Source organism: Rhea pennata, chromosome Z (genome assembly GCF_028389875.1).
Source record: "Rhea pennata isolate bPtePen1 chromosome Z, bPtePen1.pri, whole genome shotgun sequence".
Taxonomy (NCBI): domain Eukaryota; kingdom Metazoa; phylum Chordata; class Aves; order Rheiformes; family Rheidae; genus Rhea; species Rhea pennata.
Genome location: NC_084702.1, coordinates 66630812 through 66651448, shown reverse-complemented (window position 1 = coordinate 66651448; position 20637 = coordinate 66630812). Strand labels below are relative to the sequence as shown.

The window sequence follows — 20637 nt, the reverse complement described above, 5'->3', positions numbered from 1 at the left end:
ATATTCCAGTGACAGCAACATAAATGGTTTTCTCAAGCTTCCAGGTACCATCATACATCTACTAAAAAATCTTTGACATTTGATCCTCCCTTTTTGTAAGCCTATTCTCTACAAGGTCCTGTTTTTTTCTTTTCCAAGCACGATGATGGTAGGAGAGTGGGAAATAGAAACTTCAGATCTCAGAGTCTCTTCCTAAATCTAGGTAGCATAAAACAAATTCCACCTGCCAACAGCTCCTTCTCATTTAAACCGAGCTAACTTTAGCTCCGCTTTGTCTAAGTAATTGCTTTCTGGCAGATGGACAAAGGACATTATAGGTCAAGGTAGAAAAAAAAATCCCATCTGAGTGCCAAAAGAAGTTAGTGAGATCCAATGCACTCCTCATAAGGAACTACATTAAGCAAACAGGGCTGCCAAGTTGCTGTCGCCACAAAAATAATTTTCACTCAGAATTGTACTGCTTACAGTGAAACCTCAGGTGATAAGAGCACATGTGCTGATGGCAAAAGCTTCATCTGCTCAAAGAAAGAACAAAAGTCTGAGATGAAGCAAAGCCCAGGAGAGTCTCTGCTCTCAAAACGATTCACATAAAGAATATTTTGTGTCTCAAATTCATTCAGAAGATATTACCTACACTACGGGAACTACAGACATGCCCCTAGTACGCACCAAAATCACTCCTTTGGCAGATCTTACGGTAGCATAAGATCTTGGTGGAAAGATTAGTTCCTTAGGGAGGAAGAAATTATTCTTCCATCATAAATTATTCTTATTCTTCCACCTCTCTGGGGGGTTGGAATATTAGAAATAGCATCAGGGAAAAATGTAAAATATATTATACATATACAAATGTTTTTTATATAAATTATTTATATAAAAACGCAGATTCATAAAATCAGACATATATTTACAGATTATCAATAAGATAATTGATCAGTAAGTGGATCAGCTCACAAGGAAATCCTGTCTACTGAGGTCTACTTTATTTTACAGCATCGCACATAGTTCATATCCTCCACTCAGATAAGAAGGGTTCATTAACAGATCAGAATAAATGGACTCTATATTATACCTCCTATCACCAATTTGGGGACACATAATTTCAGTTATATAAACCTGCATTAGCTATGGAAAAAAATTTATTCTAGCCAAAAAGCCAGAGGATTCAACAAAGTTAAAAATTAAAATTTCTCATCTATCAAAAGAACTCTCCTTCCTCAAAAAAAGAAAAAAAAACCCACACTTCCACTGGACTTGTGCTTTTATCCAGACAGATCTTTTAACGCAAAAGACAAACACTAGGAGACATAGACCTTGGGCAGAAATCAAAAGAATATCTGCTTTGTCATAGCAATGGAAGACTAAACATGCATGGTATTATTTTCTGGTAGTTCACAGATTATTTTGTTTCTAAATACTGTACATTCATGAATTTCCACTGAGGAAACTTCCCCTCCACTTGAGGAAAATCTGTCATTTACAATGCAGGAGAAAAGAGATACAAACAGCACAAAACACAAAAACATCATGATATAAGGAATCATTCTCATATATTTGGAACAAATCTAGATGGAAAAGTTTCTTACTGACAAAACTGAGGGAAGTTATATTGGAGATCTCTGCCTCAGATACTGGATCTCTGATTTTAGGAAATCAAGAATACTTGGCTACAATTACTGAGGATGAAATGAGTGGATGAATTCACTAGGATACTGACAAAGTCTGGCACATAGAAACCTAAGTGCTGAAAAGTAACATAAATTTGTGCCTGCTCTAGGTTAACAACTGACCAAAAAAATCCCACGTGATGTGGGATCACACATTATTAACTGTAATATCAACACTACCTTAAATTGTATTGTTTAAATGCATGACTGCATACTTTTTCTTGTATTTCTCTTTCAACAGCTAAAATTATAGGTATGTCTGTGGAAATACAATGTATCATCCCAGTTCTAAGCATTCCTTCTAAACAGGGAGAAACACACTAATATTTTCTAATAGAAAACAACATTTTTTTCTCAAATACACCACAGTGTCCTCTGTATTGGATCAGTGTTGAGGTATCCATTTGGAAAAATCATTATCGCATTTTCAAGCTGGTTTGTTTTCCTCAACATTAGTGCTGTGAAAGTTATTCAAGCTCCTGAACTATGTTCTATTCTACTTTTGGCGAATTAAGTTCAAAATCAGTACTCCGGCTACTCCAGCTGTTGCAAGTTTATGCCCTGTTGGAAAGAATAAAAAAACACTTAACTTTTTGGTTACCCAAAATAAATAAGTAAATGCAAAGAAAATGCTATTTACGGGGTATATCAGCAACTCTATGAAGACATTAAATGTTAGTTTCCAAACCAGTTAAAACTACACAAGTTACAGAGCTCTGACACAAGCGGTTTCTGATTCTACACATTCCTTACGTTAACTTCTTGGCTAGCAGGACTTGTGTTAAAAGCTCCTACGCACACATAGCATCTACGTGCACACGTGGACCGCCAGGGGGGAAAAAAAATCTACAAAGAAACGTTACAAACGCCTGAAAGGTTATTTCTTTTTGAAAGAAGAGACCATGTAAGTCAGTGCTTGCCCTCATACTAACGCTGTGCCTTACCATGTTACATGTTGAATATGATAATAAATTGAGAAGATAGTACTACTTTAACTGCATTGATACCCAAATGCCACGGAAAGAAATACGCCGCAGCCTGTGTGCCAGGCTTCCTAATGGACACGTTTACACAGAATACATTCCCCCTCAATAAAGCTCTATTTGCCAAAGCAGGCATTTTAAAAGAGAGATAGGCAAGTAAACAGGGTTTATGATAATTCCTACTGACAGGAGGACAAATTTCAAAGGTCTCAATGCTATGCCACTGGAATCAGAGAAGTTTTGCTGCTGATTTCACAGAAAACAGGACTGTGCACATCGCTCTTACATGAGCAAAACTCTTCTTATAACATAAGGGGGCTTTTCCTTCCCTAAAGGCTGCAGAATTGGCCCAGTGTTTAATGCTATACCGGGACTAACTGGCTATTACAGTCTACAGCAGGCTAGTTTTTAAAACAGTTTAGACATGCAAATAAAGTGGGAAAGCTTATATTGTTACTGCCCGAGTTGTATGAAAGCTCTGAAGTCCATCGTGAAAACAGCCACTTATTTTACAGGAAAAGCTATGAGAAGAAAAATAACTGAGAGATTTTGCTGAGATAGATGCAGTCTTAAGATGCTGGTGACATCAGTCAAGAAGCCCCTTAACTCTGACGCATATCAGAAGGCAATTACTGGCTTTCAAATGCACGCAAGTTCGATGATAATCTCCTCAAACCCAATAAAATCTCTCTAAAACAATAAATTTAACTTGTAAAAGCCCAAATGTATTGCAAATAGAGTCATTTCTCATCACAGGCAGCATTCTATAAGAACATTATACATCTTGTGGGTTAAGGAAAAGTTATCAACATCAAAAGGTTTTTAAAGCCCCAGCATGGTTTGATCTAACAATCTCTTACGGATTCCTACGCCTTGGAGAAACACCATTTTATATGCAATATATCCACTTTATATACAGCATATTCAATTAATAGCAAAAAGAACAATGTAGCAAGGAAAAATATTAGCCATATCACATTGTGAAGACAGTAAGGGACTATGAAAGAGATGAATAAATTCTTTAAGAAGGGCACACCTACGTTTAAACAAAAAAGATACAGAAGACGCATGCTAGCAAATAGTAGCTGTGATTATATAAAATTAAAAATAGCCTTAATTAGTGTTATAATAATTGTTTTAACACTAGCAGCTGCCATACCAAACTTGCAGGGAATGAACATTTCTCATAAGGAGCCTAAGAGATGTTACAGATTCAGTATCTCTGAAGCATTCCTGTTAGGCACGTAAGAGGGAAGAGCAGGCTGTAAAAGAGGGCTTGAAAAGCAAGGTGACCTCCTCAACCCAGGGACCAGCCAAACCATTTAACATTTTAATTTTAACACATATTTTGCTTAAGTGTACAGTTATAAATACCTTACTGAGAAAAGAAAGTCCAGGAAAGAACAATTAACCAGCTAATCGTACGTCAGCGTACTGCGAGCTGTCATTCCTTATTCTAACTCCTGCTGAGACAGTACGTTTTCTAAATGCTGTACGGCACGAAGTCTCGCACCGGCATGCTCCGTTCGCCCTCCTGAAAGCGGACCGCCCGGCATCCTTCCCTGATTTTCCCACAGAGTACAGAGCTGAGATTTCCAAACCTTATGACAGAAGTTGATGCAGAAATACAGACTAGACGGCATTCTGCTCTCACTCCTGGTCCAGGAGATGGCTTATTACACAGGGAAGCGGCACACCAACACGTTACTTTCCTCAGCGAACGAGCCCAGCCTGCCGCTACAGTTCCCACCGCCGGGCGGGCTGCAGCCCCCCTTCCTGTGCGCCCCAGACGCTCGCCCGCCCGCGGGCCCCGCCGGGCAGGGGGCCCCGCCGGGCCGGGAGCGGGGCGGCAGCGCACAGCGGCGAGCGGCAGCGGGACGGCGCGGGGCTCCCGGCGGGGCAGCGCCCGCCGCCGCCCCTCACCGCGGTCCCGCGCCGCCGCCGCCGCCGCCGTCGGGGCCCGACCCACCTGTTGGCGCGGAGCGGGCGGCGGCCCCGGCGCGGCCGGCAGCGCTCGGCCGGGCCGTGCCGGGCCGGGCCGGTGTCTCCGCCGCGGAGCGGGGAGCGGAGCGGTGCGGAGGCGGGGAGGGGGCGGCCGCGCTGGCCCTACCTGGGATGGCCAGGTTGGTGAGCGGGGCGCTGCGGATGCTGTCGGGCAGAGCTGCCATCCAGTCGGCGAACCGCAGCTCGCTCTTCCCTTGCGACGAAGCCATGCCGCCGCCGCCGCCGCCGCGCACAGCCGCTCTCCCGCCGCCGCCGCCGCCGCCGCCCGGCGCCGCCCCGCCCGCCCGGCGCCGCCCCGCCGCCCCGCGGGAGGGCGCGCACGGCCCGCGCCGCCCCGCGCCCCGCCGCCGCCCCGCGGCCCCCGCCGCCGCCCCCGCGGGGCTGCCGCGCGCCGGCACCCAAGTTTGCAAAGTTCCCGGCGGCCGCGGGCGCGCCGGGCTCGGGCAGGCGGCGGCTCCGCGGGGCGCGTAACCGCGCCCGCTGGCCTGGCCCGGCCCGGCCCGGCCCGGCCCGGCCCGGCCGGCTGCGCTGCAAATGCCGGCGTCAACCAAGCGGTTGTGGTCCTGCCCCTGCAAGCTGTCGTGAAAGGCTGTAACAACTCGTCTTCAGAATTCACTGGGACCTTTTCTCGTTTCTTTTTTCTTTCTTTCTTTCTTTCTTTTTCTTTTTTTTTTTTTTTTTTTTTTTTTTTTTTTTTTTTTTTTTTGTAATAGGTTCTTTTCTGGCTTTTAGAGAAGTTTATTTGACACAGCTATCACAACCAATGCCTGGGAAGAGCCACACGATATCAATTGTAAGTTCACTTTGAATTCCTGGAAGAGCGGACTCTGGTCTTTTAGTTTTTATTCTTACTCAACGTTTTCTGTAATAGCTGACTTTTTAAAAATAAAAACGCAGGGAACACTTGCTAACATTTTTTTCCCTCTTTCAGCGTGAATTTCCAGAGCAAGTAAAAAGACAAGCTCTTCCCACAAATTCTTCCCAATTCCTCCCACACATAAAGGAGGAATTTCTTGGAAAATGACTAAGTATTTTTAAGATATTTAAATAAAGGAAACGTGCTGACTCATTTATTGCAATAGAAATAGCTCTTAAGGTGGAATTTGAATGGAGAAATACGAACAGATGGTTGACCTCAGGAGAGATGTTTAATTTGAGTTGGGTAGTACATGAAAAAGGAGGAAGAGTGAACAAACTGTCAGACTGGTATAACATTTCCAGTGTTAGCTTCCTGCCTGTTAGCATGCAAATCCATCCTTTCCAAAAGCACTGATACTAGCAAGTATTAAAAAAAACACAAACACACAAAAAACAGAAGTCCACATAATGGATGTAAAGACATAAAACCCAGTAATGACCTGAAGATGGAAGATATCACTTCCCGTGGTCTTCAGAGGACAAAAAGAAATTGTAGCCAAAAGATTAGAGATTTCCAAAGAGTGTTGAAGTAAGGAGTAAAGCTTTTATTATCAAGATGGGGTCACATCATTTTAAGTGTCAAAGAAGTTATTAACGGGTTCCCCTGGTAACCTGGAAAAGCACTGGTGAATTTTTATCCCGCTGCACTAAGCATTCTGTCTTTTGTGACATGAAAGTATTGTATACCGTTTTTTGAAAGGTTAGGCATGTTATTAATACTAGTGTTGATCTCTCTCAGTTTCTAAAGCCAGGAGGCTTCAGGTATAACCCAGAGCAAAAATAAAGCAAATACATGCAAAACCCTGTCATATTTATATATATTTTATACAATAATGCTAGAACTATCTGATGCTATTTCAGGTCTCAGTAATGCTTTCTGCTTTACTGCAGAACTGTAGATGTCCCTCTTGGTGCTAGGTAGAAAGTTGGCCTTTGCTTCCAAAAGTAATCAGAGCTTTTGTATCTCCTAATTTTTTGATGTCCAAAGTAAGATTTCTTAGCAACCTCAATTTTCAAGCATGGTTACTCTACTTTTTGAAAGCCAGTCCCCTCTAAGATGTCTCACACTAAGCATGTTTGAGGACGTTTCCCTCTGTTTCTAATACACTAACTTCTAGGAAAGTAGGCTTCAATAATTTGGAAGGAAGTGGGATAAGAGAGGAAGCTTACATGGGACCGAAAGAAGGAAACATTCCTCTACCAGCTTAAAGAAACATTTACATCAAAGTTTGACTTAAAATAAAAAGATGGCTTTTCGCTGGTTTTAAATTTCAGAATAAGGAATTGTCCACATTTCAGCTTGTGAAGAGTTTAATAAGAGCCAGAGCAAATTCATCTCTGATTGTGAAGGAAATGATTTTGGTGTAGCTTAAACCCACCATTGAACTGATTTTGACTGATGGAAGCAATGGTAGCCTGTAAATCAGAGCCAGAGCATCCGCACAGGCCTTTGCCACTATTTAGAGAGAGGAAGTTACATTACTGCAATCCCTGCACACAGCACACCCGAGGTACCAAAGGAAGCAGATTCCAGGTATCCAATACTTTAAAAACTTGAGAGGGACCAGATACAATGAAAATGAAAGGCAGTGCCAAGATGTTGAAAAATTCCACCCTTGCTCTTTTAATGACGACTCTGTTGAGCTCACTGAAGATGGCAAGATGAGAAGGAAAATAGAAATCATACTATCTGTTTATCGCATATTGTGTTCTCTCCGGTCTGGGACTGTGACTGCATTGATGAATAGTGACAATGTCTCTGCTTCTGCTGCTCCCATTCAGTAGAAAAACAAAGTAATTTAGCCAGTAGCTAAATTCAGCACTCAAAAATAATTTCATTATAAAAAAAAGGCTCTCCACTACTTTCATTCTCTAAAAAAATAGCATTTTAATGGTAAACATTCACAATTAAACTTTGTCCTTTCAGCAGTCAGATACTTTGCCTTTTCACATGTCCTTGGCATCTATTTTAATCATGTGAATAACAAAGGAGTAACAGGATCTTTTCCTCTAAATTTAGAAGAACTCTATATCCTTTGCTAATAAATTCAAAATGAGGTTTTGATCACAAAACAAATTAACAGGTTTTGTATATTTGAAGTTTTTGGTGGATTTGACTTCTGAGGTTCGGTGTTTTCCTCCCCCTTACAGCCTGCTTCTATTAATAGAAGTTTTCCAGAGCAAATCCTGGCTACCATCCCACCTTTGCGGCTCTTATACCTTCAAACGATGCCGTCAGTCAAATCTGTGCAGCGAAGTCCGTGCTGTTTTTGCAGCTGAGTTCCCAAATATCTTCTTGTTGCCTGAGAACCCAGTGAATCCAGGTTTCTCACAACTTCGTTATTCTTCATAGCTAAGAGGAGTAATAAGTCCTTTTCATCTGTCAGACAAGTGCGTGTAGCCCTAACAAGGCAAAAAAAAAAAAAAAAATAGAATGGTTGAATGAAAAGAGGTAATTTTTTAAGTTACCATAAAGATGAATAGAGGAGATAAGTCTTTTTATTGTCATTTCTTACTTCTTCATGCTACTTTGACAATCTTTCCTTGCATTCATTAGGCAATCTGTATTTGGCAGTGCTCATGCTGTCAAAACAGCCTACAAAACTTCTGAATAAACACAAAGAAACCTTGTAAAAATAGGGTAAACAGTCTTTTCCTCATTCTATCGTGAAGATTACCTGTGTTTCTTTCCACCAAAAGAAAATGTAATTTATTCTGCACTGGGTGCAGAATATGGGTGAATATCTAATAGGAATTTATACTCACATTTTTTATAAACGAAGCCTCTGCAATATTACAATAACATACAGAGGTCCCAAGCAAAGTGCGTATGTCTTAAAGTGAATAAAAATCAGATCCAAAATACCTACTACATCCAATATTAAAACAAAATAAAATAATTCAGATGTATGGAAAGGTAGTTTGTTATAGTTATCAAAATTCAGAAAACTGAAATAACAGGACTAAAAGATGAATACACGAATGCAGTACTCAAGTGGAGCTACTCCTCTCTGAAAATTGCTTCTAAGGTTTCTGTAAGGGAGTGGTTTTTTTCTAAGGTTGTCATTCTGAGCTATTTGGTATTTAGGAAAGGCCATGTGAAACAAGAAAATTACTACAAGTACAAAGCATTTTGGAATGAAAAATCTTCAGATGTCACCCACATCTTACAGCATCTAAAATGTTTGTTTAAAAATGCAGCAGTGGCTACATCTTTACCTGGTTAAAAACAAACAAGGCTGGTAAGGTTGGAATTATTTTGCAGACTGTAACAGAATTACTGAGCGCAGTGATGGCAGAATATGAAAAGCCCTCTTTTCTAGCCAATTTTATAAGATCACATAAAAGGATACAACTTTGATGCGGGGAAGGTTGGGAGAGAAATTGCTTTTTATTCCTAAACAACATTTATAGTGTTTCCAAATTTTCTATAAAAGCTCATGTACATTTTCCCAAGAAGAAGTGTCTCTTACTGAATGGCCCCGTGTTTAGCTTGGTAAAGAACTAGCAGAGAAAACGTGATTCACGCGTACCAATTTCAGCAAGAATAAAAGCTGGTTTTGTACAAAAATAAGAACTATACTGTTTAGAATAGCAGTGGGGTGATCAGAGGCAATGCAGAGGCAGGCTCCAGTGCTGACTGTAACCTAGGCAGCCAACCAAAAGCACTGAAGTGGTCCCAGAAGACTTTTTGAATAGGAAAATCTCTACTTCTGGGGAGTTTTTTTTTTTTTTCCCAAAAAAGGAGTTGAAAGCTCCAAACCAGTCTCTGCTCCTGTCTCTCCCCTCACAATTTTAAAGTTTTCCAACAACAAAAAGAATGAAGTTTTCAAGACAGTCAGATATTCCAATGGATTCTATTTAATTTTGTCCCCCCCCAAAAAAAAAAAAAAAAAAAAAAAACACAAAACCGAAAAAAACCCAGTCCTTTATGTGAATAGAATTTTTTGGCCAGTCAAACTGAAAATCTTCACTAAAAAAGATATATGATGATAGAAAACACTATAAGAAGACACAAGAAGAAGAATCCAGGTTATCTGAATGCTGGGATCCTACCTTGGAGGTTGTACCTAGCAGAGACAAAATGGGGATGTTCAAGGCAGGGCAAAAGCTATTAAAAGTGCAAGACAGTTCCAAGCCAAGAAAGCGAATGATGCTCATTTGACAATATTTATTATGTCATTGCATTGTGGTAGAAAAAAAATCTATGTGCAGAAAAATCAATGAAGGTAGCAGGAATGAAATTCATGAGATTATTAGTAGTGGTTAGTATTTGCAGGATTTTACAGAGGATCACCAAAGATACAAGATGCAGTCAGTTTGTAAATGGCAGCCGTTTATGATATAGCTCAGGTGTACTAGACAGGGTATTCAGCTACTGAGGGAAAAAGAAATGTTATTTCTAAATAGATAGTCTAATAATAGAGTATTTCTTTCTTGGTTAAAGTATAGAAATTAAATTCTATAGAAAGTGACTGATATTTTATGTCTCTTCCATTACCATCAAGATACTCTGAATGTCATCTTGTAATTAATCTTGGCTGTGACTGAACAGTACATGTGCACTGTTATGTAGTTCACACTTCCTGGGTGTAAGATTAGTTTTAAAAAAGCAAATACTGGACAAACTATTCTTCTTTGTTAGTAAGTATTATTTAAAAGAGGCTACAGGAAGTGGGAACTCAAATAGGAAAATAATAAAAGCAAATAAAAGACTTCCTAAGCAATTAATATTGAGCAATAATAAACAAAATATTTCTACTTCTCTGCCTTTTGGAGGAAAGTTCAAAATCAGGGAGGATAATGAAAATACTCCACTGAATTTGGTGGTATTTGGATTCCCTGGGTGAAGAACTAGTATCAGTTGGGAAGAGCAGATATGTAAATAGTTGATGCATCTACGGTACCTGCAACCTAAGCCTTTAGAGGTGAAACGTCTTTTCTATTTTTTACCTCCTTGATTCTGAGGAGTATGATGAATGATACAGAAGTTTTCCAACAGGAGCTGCAGAGCATTAGCGATGGTCAGTTCAACTCCTGTCAATGGGAGTGATGTTTCATAAAAGATGCATTTCTGCATCTTGGGTTAGGCTTTCCAGACAGGCTCTTCCTATCTGCATGGTAATGAAGCACTCCCAAAAGGTGCTGAAAATAGTCAGTGGGACTAATGAGATTTTAGCACACACTTGAATTGGTAAGCTAGCCACATCGCGTGGGCTGCAGCGCAAGCTGGGCGGGTGGGATAATGCTTCTGTGTGGTTACATCCACCCTGCGACTGGCACGAGCGGCGTAGTCATTCCACCTTGCGATTTTCAGGCCAGGTAGTGCAGGATGCAGAGCACTATCTCAGCCCCAAAGAAATGGGCCATGAGTCTGGCTTCTGCAGAGGAAGAGGTAAGCACAGATGCTAGAGGAACAAAGGTGATTAAGTCTGAGAAGTCAGCCTTTTCCGTAGTGAATCCCGTTCCACCTTGCAATGTTAAGGAATGCTACAGTAGTTGCTCAGAGATGAAGTCCTGTGTAACAACAAAAAAATGTACCTGAAACTAGAAATATTTATTTTTTCTAGCCTAACAGAATGAGGTGGGAGAGAAAGAGGGATAGAAGAAAAGAATGGAAAAAATAGGAGGTAAAAAAAGACAGAAAAAGAATCCCTTGAGGCAGCAGGGGAAGTTGATATACGAGGCTGATTCCTGCAGATCAGCTACCTCGTGGTATCAGCATGCCTGCAGATCACTGCAAGGCTAGGTGGCATCAACACAGCAAAGCGCGCAAGCAAGTGCGTGTCAGGCTCCACCGTCCCGGCAGTTCCCCAGGCAGGCAGGTTCCAGGGACGTCTGTGGGCAAGCGCGTCCCGTGAGCAGACAGCAGGGTTTTAGGTAGCTTCTGAACTACGAAGAATCTTAGATCCTGTAGGCAAATTGCAAGTCACAAGGATCCTAAACACCTTGTTCTTCCACACGTCTCCGCAGAGGGAGGAGAGCTGTAGACCGGGGAAAAAGCCCCTTTTGTAAGTCATACCGTGTTGTGCAGGCTTGGAAAACACTGAGCACAGCTGGCTCGGCCAAACACGGGGTGACTAACAGCTGGGCCCAAGGCAACTGCATTACCTGGAAACCTGCACGACGCTTCACCCTTGGCTAATTGCTTGCAGCCAAGTAATAAAGTGATAGAGACCTCAACATGTCAAACTGAACAGGCACCTGAGCCCAGGCTAATTAAAGAAAGCAACTGGCTTATATTAGTCCTAGAAAGGATACAGCACAGTGAGGCCCTGAAGACCGGGAACAACCAAATATGGCACGCAGAACTAGATCCCCACTAGGTGGGCTTCTGCATGAATAAATGTGTGACATTAAGATGCACAAGAAAATGATCAACAGGATAGCAACTGATACAACGCCGTGCGGACAATCAGATAGCTACAGAGCGAATACGGGCTTGCAACTTTTGGATCCAGACCGAGGGATCTGATGATGATCTTGGTGTTAGGGTATGACATTTGGCTGACAGCATGACTTCTCGTACTGCCTAATAAAGGACCAAATGTAGGGGAGGTTCAAGCAAAGCTTTGCAGAAATGCAAGTCTGACTGATGCTGGGCCCCAAGGGAGGTGGAAAACCAGACAGATTTGGGAACAGGCAGTTGTGGTCAGCAACTAAGTAGATGGCACCCTGAAATGCTGCTAGGGGCCAGGAGGGACTACAGGAGCAGACCTCAAAGCTCAGAGAAGCTGGACTATAAATCCAGTTTGCCCACAGGGGACGCACGGCATCCCTTAGGTACGCTTTGGGGGAGGCCAGCCTCCAAGGGCTACCGAGGGCAGCCAGAGAGCGCAGCAGAGAGGGTCCCCGGGCTGCGTGGGAGAGGCCAGGCTGCAGGGCGTAGCTCAGTCCCAAGATCTCCGTCCTCGGGGACGATGGGGGGAAGGAGCTGTCCCACCTGTCCTTCGGTTGCAGCGTGTCCCTCCGCCACACAGCTCCTCCTCCGATGCCTGCACGCTCAGCTCTTGTTTCTCTGATTTGAATTGCTGCCTAGCCCTTAGCCTGTCTGGCAGATTAAATTATGCACCTAACATCTTAGCCGCCTGACCGTGCTCATGAACCATTCCAAAAGGCCATAAATATTTTTAACTAAAGTTAGGAAATAAAGCATCTGTTTCCGAAAGATTTTTTTGCCTGTAGGACTGGCTCTAATTGCTTCACATTACGACTTGTTACCAGAAAGAAAAGTTGTTAAAAACAGTTTCATTAAATGCAGCGCAGCTCTGGATTATAAAGATAATTAAGTTTGAAAATGTAATGATCTGTATGACACGGAATGAATAAAAGATATGAGGAATCCCTAATAAAAGTACAATCCCCTTAGAATTAAAACTCATTATTTTTGCAATATAAGTCACATATTTTAGCTGCTAGGCTATACAATATTTCCCTAATTCCCTTGGAAAAGATTGGGGTTAAAAAAGCCGTAGGAGACTTCTCCTCACAAAACCTGGAAGCAGTATAAACCAACAAGTTACAGCAAATCAAATGTATTAACTCATTTTGCTTGAAGTCCTGCTGTTGTGGACATGCTGGGGCTTGGCTTTCGGTGTGGCCCTCAGCAAAGAATCACCCCCCCCCCCAATTTTATTTCTAGGGCCCAATACTGCCAGCACGTCTCCAAGGTCCCCTGAACGGCTGGGGAGTGCAGCTTTGGTAACGTGCTCCTCACAGTGTGCCAGTGTTTCAAAAGTGTTTTCTCACTTTAGCCACTTTAAAATATTTTTCATTGGATGCAATAGGCTAAAAATCAGAATAAGGCCTCGATTCAGTGAAGCACTTAAGCGTAAAGGGAATTTGAGCATGAGCTTTTCTGAGTCTAGGACGAAAGATTAGCTACACTTCCCTGACACCCAAAGGCTTGTTGCATTTTTCCTGCCTGTTAAGAAAAAAACATGTAATAACCAAATCAAAACCTTCTCTTCAGAGGTATCTTTTGTCATTGACTAAATCATATATGGGAGCAGGGAAGAAAGAAATCTCGTCAGCACCGTCATTGGTAGGAGAGGTGGGGTTAACTCTCCCGGTTCATTGGGGAGGAACTTGCCACCCAGTATGAGCATTCAAGATCATCTGTTTTTCTTTTTTTTTCTTTTTTTTTTCTTTTTTTTTTTCTTTTTTTTTTTAAGGGAGGAAGGATCTCCCATCACAACTGGAGTACAAATTCAAAATGTTTTTTTGCAACTCCAGAGAGTCAATCCTATAAAGAAATAGAGTTGGTGTTTCATGCAGCTCTAAGCAGCTCATTTCTTTTGCCTTCCTGAACTCAGCATACAATGCAATCGCTTCTGTTTGTTCTGTTTTTTTCAAGAAACTCACTCTTTTTATTATTTTTTTCAGGGCAATAGGGAAAAGCAATCCTTTTCAGCAATATTTCAAGTTATTTCTCAGGATCAGCTGCTCTCAAAACATATTTTCTTAAGAGTTTAGCAAGTTAGAACATGACAATACTGTAATGTGTAACATCTTCTTTTCAAGTCACACTGTTGGCTAAACTGCTGCTCTATTGTAGAGAGAAAATGAAAAGCTTGAGCTACTTTTTCAATGCAAAAAAATATATATATACTGGTAAAAAAATGTCATCTCCTATATCATTCCTCTTCCCTGGAAACAAACTTGAGATCCCAGGCTGAAAATTTTCTTGGTCTATGTGGAGAAAGACATCCTTATTTCCCCAAACTAAGGGCATGCAGAGTGCAAAAGTAATACTTTTACACCCTACTACCTCCAGAAAAAAGTCATTTTGAGAAATGTATTTCAAACATACTCACTTGAAGTTAGAAGTCAGGCTAGGAAATGATGTGCTGCTCACGCTAGAGGGGTTTCAGGTGTTCTTGAAGAAGATATCTGACAGCCACCACTCCAATACTTTTTGCTATAAACTATTCTAGCAATTTTCTTTACTAGGAGGAGCTCAGCAACTTTCAGTAAATTAGAAAAGTTCAGCTGAGATTGGTTTGAAATGCCACCTTGTCTGCTGTGCAGAGAGGAGCTGCAGGACAGTGAAGAATTATAAAGAAAAATCCGAGAGCAAAGCACTTCAGATTTTGGGTGTGTGATAGCAGTGGATAACTTTTACTGACCAAGAAATAATATCTTAGGGGGGAAAAAATCCATATAAAAGTACATTGGAATAATCTGAATATCTTTTTTTTGTACATCTAGTCCTTGAAAAAAGGAAGTCTTGTTAGATATAGAAGGAACTTCTGGCATTGCATTTACACGTAAGAAAATGAAAAAATATAAACACAAAAAGGCAGGACACGTCTCACTAAAACTGCGTGTGTCAATCAGAGATCAGAGGGTAAGAGAAAGGAGAAGTATAGCACTTCCTTTCAAATTCTCCTTTAATCCACTCACCCGGCGCTTGCACCGCTCGCCTCGGCGGCTCCCGGCGTTGGCCCCGCGGGGCTGCACGAACGGCGCGCGCTCCGTGTCTGCTTCTCCCAAAGAAAGGCGTTGTGGACACGGCTGCAAAGCCTGTCGTCCTCCCCTTGATTTTGAGGGCAAAAAGCCTCAGGAGGATAAATGTCAAGGGCTTAAAATGGGGTCTTTAAAATAAGTAGGAGTAAATGTTGCTGGTGTTTTGTCCATTAAAGCTTCAGAGGATTAAGATACTGTGAAGCTACGAGGAGTGCCCAGGGACAGAGGTAGCTTCTTTATTTATTGTTTGCATAAATCAAAATAAATAAATGATAAGTAATTATGAGACTTGTAAATCAGCTACAGTACTCGTAATAGATCCTAAATGTTTAGATATCTCTAAATATCTTAAAATCTCTCAAGAGAGAAATTTCCAAGGATTTGTTTCCCTGTAGTGATGAACTTTGTTTCCAGCACTACGCAACACAAGGATTTGGTATGCTATGCTCATTTGGGATTGCATGGGTTTTGCAAAGGATAAAAGATAAGAAAGCTGTTCAAGAAGTCTGTCTTATTTTAGAAAAGAGCAAAATAAGTGTACGTTACTGTGCACATAGTGAAGTTGCTTTTATAAAAAAGGAGCTCTTGGCACACTGCTTTCAGCCAAGGGATAAGAATAAATCAGACTGGAGCAGGAGCTGCCTGACTCCTTCCTGCTGCTTCTTGACAGACTGGTGGCAGCAATAGATGATCCATCCCTCCAACCAGCCTCCCTGCAATTTCCTCTAGGGAAAGAAACTTAAAGGAAAGCTGAGAAAGTCCAAGAAGTATGTTCTCAGATTTTCCATTTCTCCCCTAATCTATTTACCTAGCTAACTCTCTATCTAGTATTTTGTCAAGAACTTAAGTGTGCATTCTTTGGTTCTTCACATACAGGGAAGAAATAAATTCACCTGACAAATTAAATTCTTTTATGGTCTTCTTGATAGAAAAAGTAACTTCTCAAGTCCAATTTTCACTTTTATTGTCAGGGTTTTATTAAGAAAAATACTTCTTTTTCTTCAAAACACCATAAAGATCAGGGTGAACAGCAGGCACAACTCTGTAAACGCCCTCCAAAAAGTTTACCGAGTTGTTATGCCCTAAATCCAAATTGCATCTAATTATTCTCCTCCATCACACAACAAGCTGTAATGCTGTGCTTCCAATAGCCACTTAGGAAGGAAGAAAAAGCAGTGCTTGTTCCCCGGGAAAGCTGCTACAGATGTACCCTATGTAGTTTCTTTTTCACTTCAGTTAAATTAAAGCAATATTTAAATATCCTGAATACAAACCACTTATTTTGTTCGCGTCTCTTATTACAAGGCCTAAAGGAAAAGCAGGAGATGGTCTTATTTCCTTAGCAACAGTGTCAGGTGTGATTTATACTACCATGCATCCCGACAGCTGTCTCTAGGCAACAAACTGAACAGTAATGCCAACTGTTGTGCACGCAGTGTGTGGTGGATTTGAGAAAAAAGGTGGAAACCAAATACCTATCCCTAGCATCAAACAGGAGACCAGACTAAATAAACATGAGGTTGTAACAAAAATAGAAACCAATCAAGTAATCTAAACACCTCAGTTTAGTGTGCCAAATGCTCCCTATATAAAGAATAATCTGTTTTGAATCAATCCGCATTTAGATGACAGATGTAGATTTGTGTTAATACGTTTCCAAGGCTTTATCTTAGCTTTGAAAGTGGTACCACTGTGTCTTCTGCTCCTGAGCTGTCTTAGCAGTAATTCTCATGGAAAGAACAGTAGCACTGCAAAGAATAACATAATTAATTATTCACTGTTAAAATAGCTGCCAAAATTTGCAAAACTTCAGCGTAGGGCATTTCACCACTATTTACTATTTGAAGTAAAGATACTTGCATCTTGGATTTTAACATGTTGGCAAACACTGGCTTTTAAAATAACAACTGCAGACATACTGAGGCTTGCCAAGTGCAATTATGACAGATAGCACTATCTTCCTGAAAAGAATTACTGCTTTAGTTAAGGTGAAATTTGCTTCAGAAGCTGAGGATTCACAAGAAAATGATGCCTGTTGTTCAGGCATCAGTTTCCTTGAGCAAGCCCTCTCCAGGTGCAGAGCTAACACCTACAGGTTGCACAAAGCAAGCAAGCACTCGCTTGTGTCAACATTTTACACGTGGGACAAGTCTACCTGCTGCAGCGAGGCTCCTTGGGGACCTGGATGAGGCTACCTCCCACCAGGGTGGGCCAGCAGGGGCTTTGCCAAGGTCTCCATGGAGAAGGTGGAAGCAGGACCGCGACCCTCACAGCAGCTCCCAGGACCTCTGTCCACAATAAATAAAACAATAGGTGCCTGGCCTCTTTCTAGCAAAAGCATCCAGACCACTTGGATTTTGGAATTTTTTTTTCTTTTTTTTTTTTTTTTACTTACACAGATTTGCAATAAATGGCTTCCACCTCCCACATATTCTTTGGCATGTCCCTGGATCTCATCCTTCGATAAATGTAACAGTGAAATCTTATTGCAGAGCACTTGCTATTTATTAGTACATCACCCCTAAGCTTGTATTTTTGGCCAATTTAGAAAGTCATCTTTTGTAGAGTTTCTCTACTAAAGCTCTCATTTAAAGCTTTTTATGATCAGCTGCCAAAATTCTCACCTGCTGAAAGCTGTTCCTTATTTAAAAAGAAAATAAGACTATTAGGCATTCTATGGAAAGACATTTTTTCCTCTGAGTGGTAAACTCTTGCAGTGGTGCAAGATTGATTTATACAAAATATTGGATCAAAAGTTTTTAGAAATTGTTACCTAACTCCAGATACATACTTCCATTGACACTGGTTCTGTAGCTTGAGGCTCACTGTAATTTTGAATGTTTATAAAGAAAATACAATTTATCTTTGAGAGAAAAAGAAATACCAAAATCAGGCTTGTTCTCCCCTTTCAGACTTTAACCAAACATGATCAAACACAGATTTTGGTTCAAACAGCAATCCCTCAGCCATTCAGTAAATCCTGCCTGGCCTAACCCAGCAAAAGAGTTAAACACCTGCTTAATTTCATTTACGAGCTAAAAAAGAACTTAAATCATGTGACCAGTATCACCAAATCTTAGGACTAATTGCTTGCCTAAGAGTATCAAAAGAATCACAGATCTTTTTTATTTGGGATCCAAAGTCTGACTCAGTTTTATAGCACGCACCTGTGTTTTGGTATCTGCAGAGAGGCAAGCTGCCTTCTTGCACCAAGTGACACAAGGTACTGAAAAGGAGAAGCTGATCACTGCTGCCTTTTAAAATACAAGGAAATTCTGCTGTTCTTTCCTTGTGCAAATAGCTAAATGTGCTTTAGATCCTCACCGAGAAGGGAAAAATCTAAATCTCTTTCTTGTAGATATATACTTACATATCTATGTACAAATACTGAAGTGAAAATGAATAAATTTTTCTCGTATAAAACCTCTACAAAGAGAGAACCAGACCCATGGAAAATACAAACCCTTTTCAGTTGCTTTAATGCTCACCGATTTATGATTATTTGTATGTATATTTTTATATGAGACCTGAAAGGATCTCAGTGGAAATAAACATGTGTAGTTTATGTTTTCTCTGGCTTTCAGGCTTGAAAGAGTGAAATACTGTTGCAAGACACCTGGACGTTTTTGATTCTGATACCTTTTCCTTACAGGAGTGCTCGAAGTATGAGCTAGAAGTGCAAATGTTTCATGATTTTCAGCAGTCTCCTCCTGAGCAGCCGTTGCGCCTCGCGTGCACTGGTCTGCCTCCGGCAGGCGAGGTCTCCTTAAATGGCATCTTTTTACTTGGGTTTGTTGTTTTAGTTAAAGAGAACAGCCCGTGAGAGCGAACGTTAGAGAAGAAATATTTGTCTTAATATTTTACCCTTTAGCTTGTTTGCAAACGCAGAGTTTTCCAGCTCCCTGGTGACATTGCCCGTAGGTTTTCAGCGTACGTTTAATCCTGCGCCGGGAAACAGACAGACTATGGGATAATAACAGACCAATTTCAGCACTGCCTTATATCACGTCTAGTAAAACTAATTAAATTCAGAGGTGGAACCAGCTGCCAGTGGGTCTGCAGATTGCAAATCCCTTCAAGGACAATCTCTTTTTCACCACTACTCTGCCGTAACACCCCCGTTCTAGGAGTAAACGTGTGCCTGTGAATGAGTGGTAAAAAAAAACAAGTAAATCCGTTATCTGAGAAGACTAAAACAGAGGTGATCCCAGGTACACCTGTTTTCCATTTGTGTGGAAAATCTGACGTGCGGGGCTGGTCCTGCGACCCCGAGCAGAGGCACAGTGACTGCGGGCCGGCAGGTGATAGACGTTGAGTCCAAACGTGCACGTTCTCCACGTTCCCCTTTTTCTCTCCCCTCCTCAGAACTCCTGAAACAAACCTAAGATCCACTGGACACTCCTTCTCTCTCCACAGATCCACAAAACTACAATTTGCCACAAGAAGAGAAGACAGGAGACCACGAAAAGAGTGCAGTCCTAGGCCCCTTCTCTGCGTTGGACCAGAAAGGTCAGCTCAGAGGATGCCAGACAAACTCTCTTCCTCTGTCAACAGGAGGTGTCAGACCCTACGTGTTCAGTTTCTTGAAATAATAGATAACATGCATTTTGCCCGTATTACAAACTGCTTTTTTGAAACACAGGTGATGCCTTTTGAACAGTAAAACAGTATGCAATTAACCAGGGATTCACAATGCAAAGGTCAGATTTCTAATTTAGAGAGGATTTTTTCCCCATAGTCAATGACTTGCAATGAATGAGACTAATGAATGTCTATCTTCTGTCTCCGTGGGAACATGGAAATTACAGAGTGATTTACTACACCTCAGGAAAGAAACAGTAAACATGCCACACTGCTGAAGCCCTTGAAGCAGCTCATCACTGGATTCGTTGTGTCTTGAATTCTACTCTTAACACTTTTCCTTCCTTTCTTACTGCTTTCTATTTATTCTGTATATAGTTAGGCATCTATAAAATGTCATGAATGGCATTTCTGCGCAAGATGCGGTCTTAAGGCCTGGTACATATTTTCCACCAGCAGCAGTTAGGTACATAGGCACATTTTGGTTGGTCTTTTTTTTTTTCCCTGCTTTTTTTTTTTTTTTTTTTTGGCTCCTGTGAACAAATTTCCCTAAATACACATTCTTCCCTGAGAATTTGTCTCTATCCTATGTGGCTGGAGAAAGTGCCTTCCTGAAACAGGAATATACTCTAAAGCCTACACTCTAAAGCATAAACACATATTAGACCTAAAGCTTCAAATTCCCCATCAACATGCAAAACCCATCTGCGAGAAGATTCTGCTTCTTTAGGCAGTATCTAGCAGGGTCATTTCTTAAGAATAAAATTCCCTTATGAAGCCTTAATCAGTAAAGGATCACAATGGTTCTATTTAAAATTTCCCTAAGCAGCAATAAAATATTATTAATTCCTGCCTCCTCTCTCATCCCACATCACTATCAGCCATCATAAACACAGCAAACTAGGCTATTTGTCTATGCTTTAACACATGCGAGAACAATCTTCTGTTTGGTTCTTCAATCAAATCTGCAGACTTTCAGTCAGTTGCCTCTCTTATTCTCAACCCACACAGTCAGT

General features: G+C 41.2%; 2 protein-coding genes across 2 annotated transcripts in view; both read right to left on the bottom strand.

Annotated features, from left to right (window-relative positions):
- Window positions 1-4863, bottom strand: part of PLCXD3 (phosphatidylinositol specific phospholipase C X domain containing 3) — a 75068-nt gene extending 70205 nt beyond the window's left edge. Inside the window, exon 1 of the mRNA XM_062600031.1 lies at window positions 4761-4863. Coding sequence (XP_062456015.1) covers window positions 4761-4863 — 103 coding nt within the window. The remainder of the gene's footprint in view (window positions 1-4760) is intronic.
- The window catches only part of RPL37 (ribosomal protein L37), a 334257-nt gene that overhangs the window by 184084 nt on the left and 129536 nt on the right, over window positions 1-20637 (bottom strand). The gene's annotated exons all lie outside the window — the stretch shown is intronic.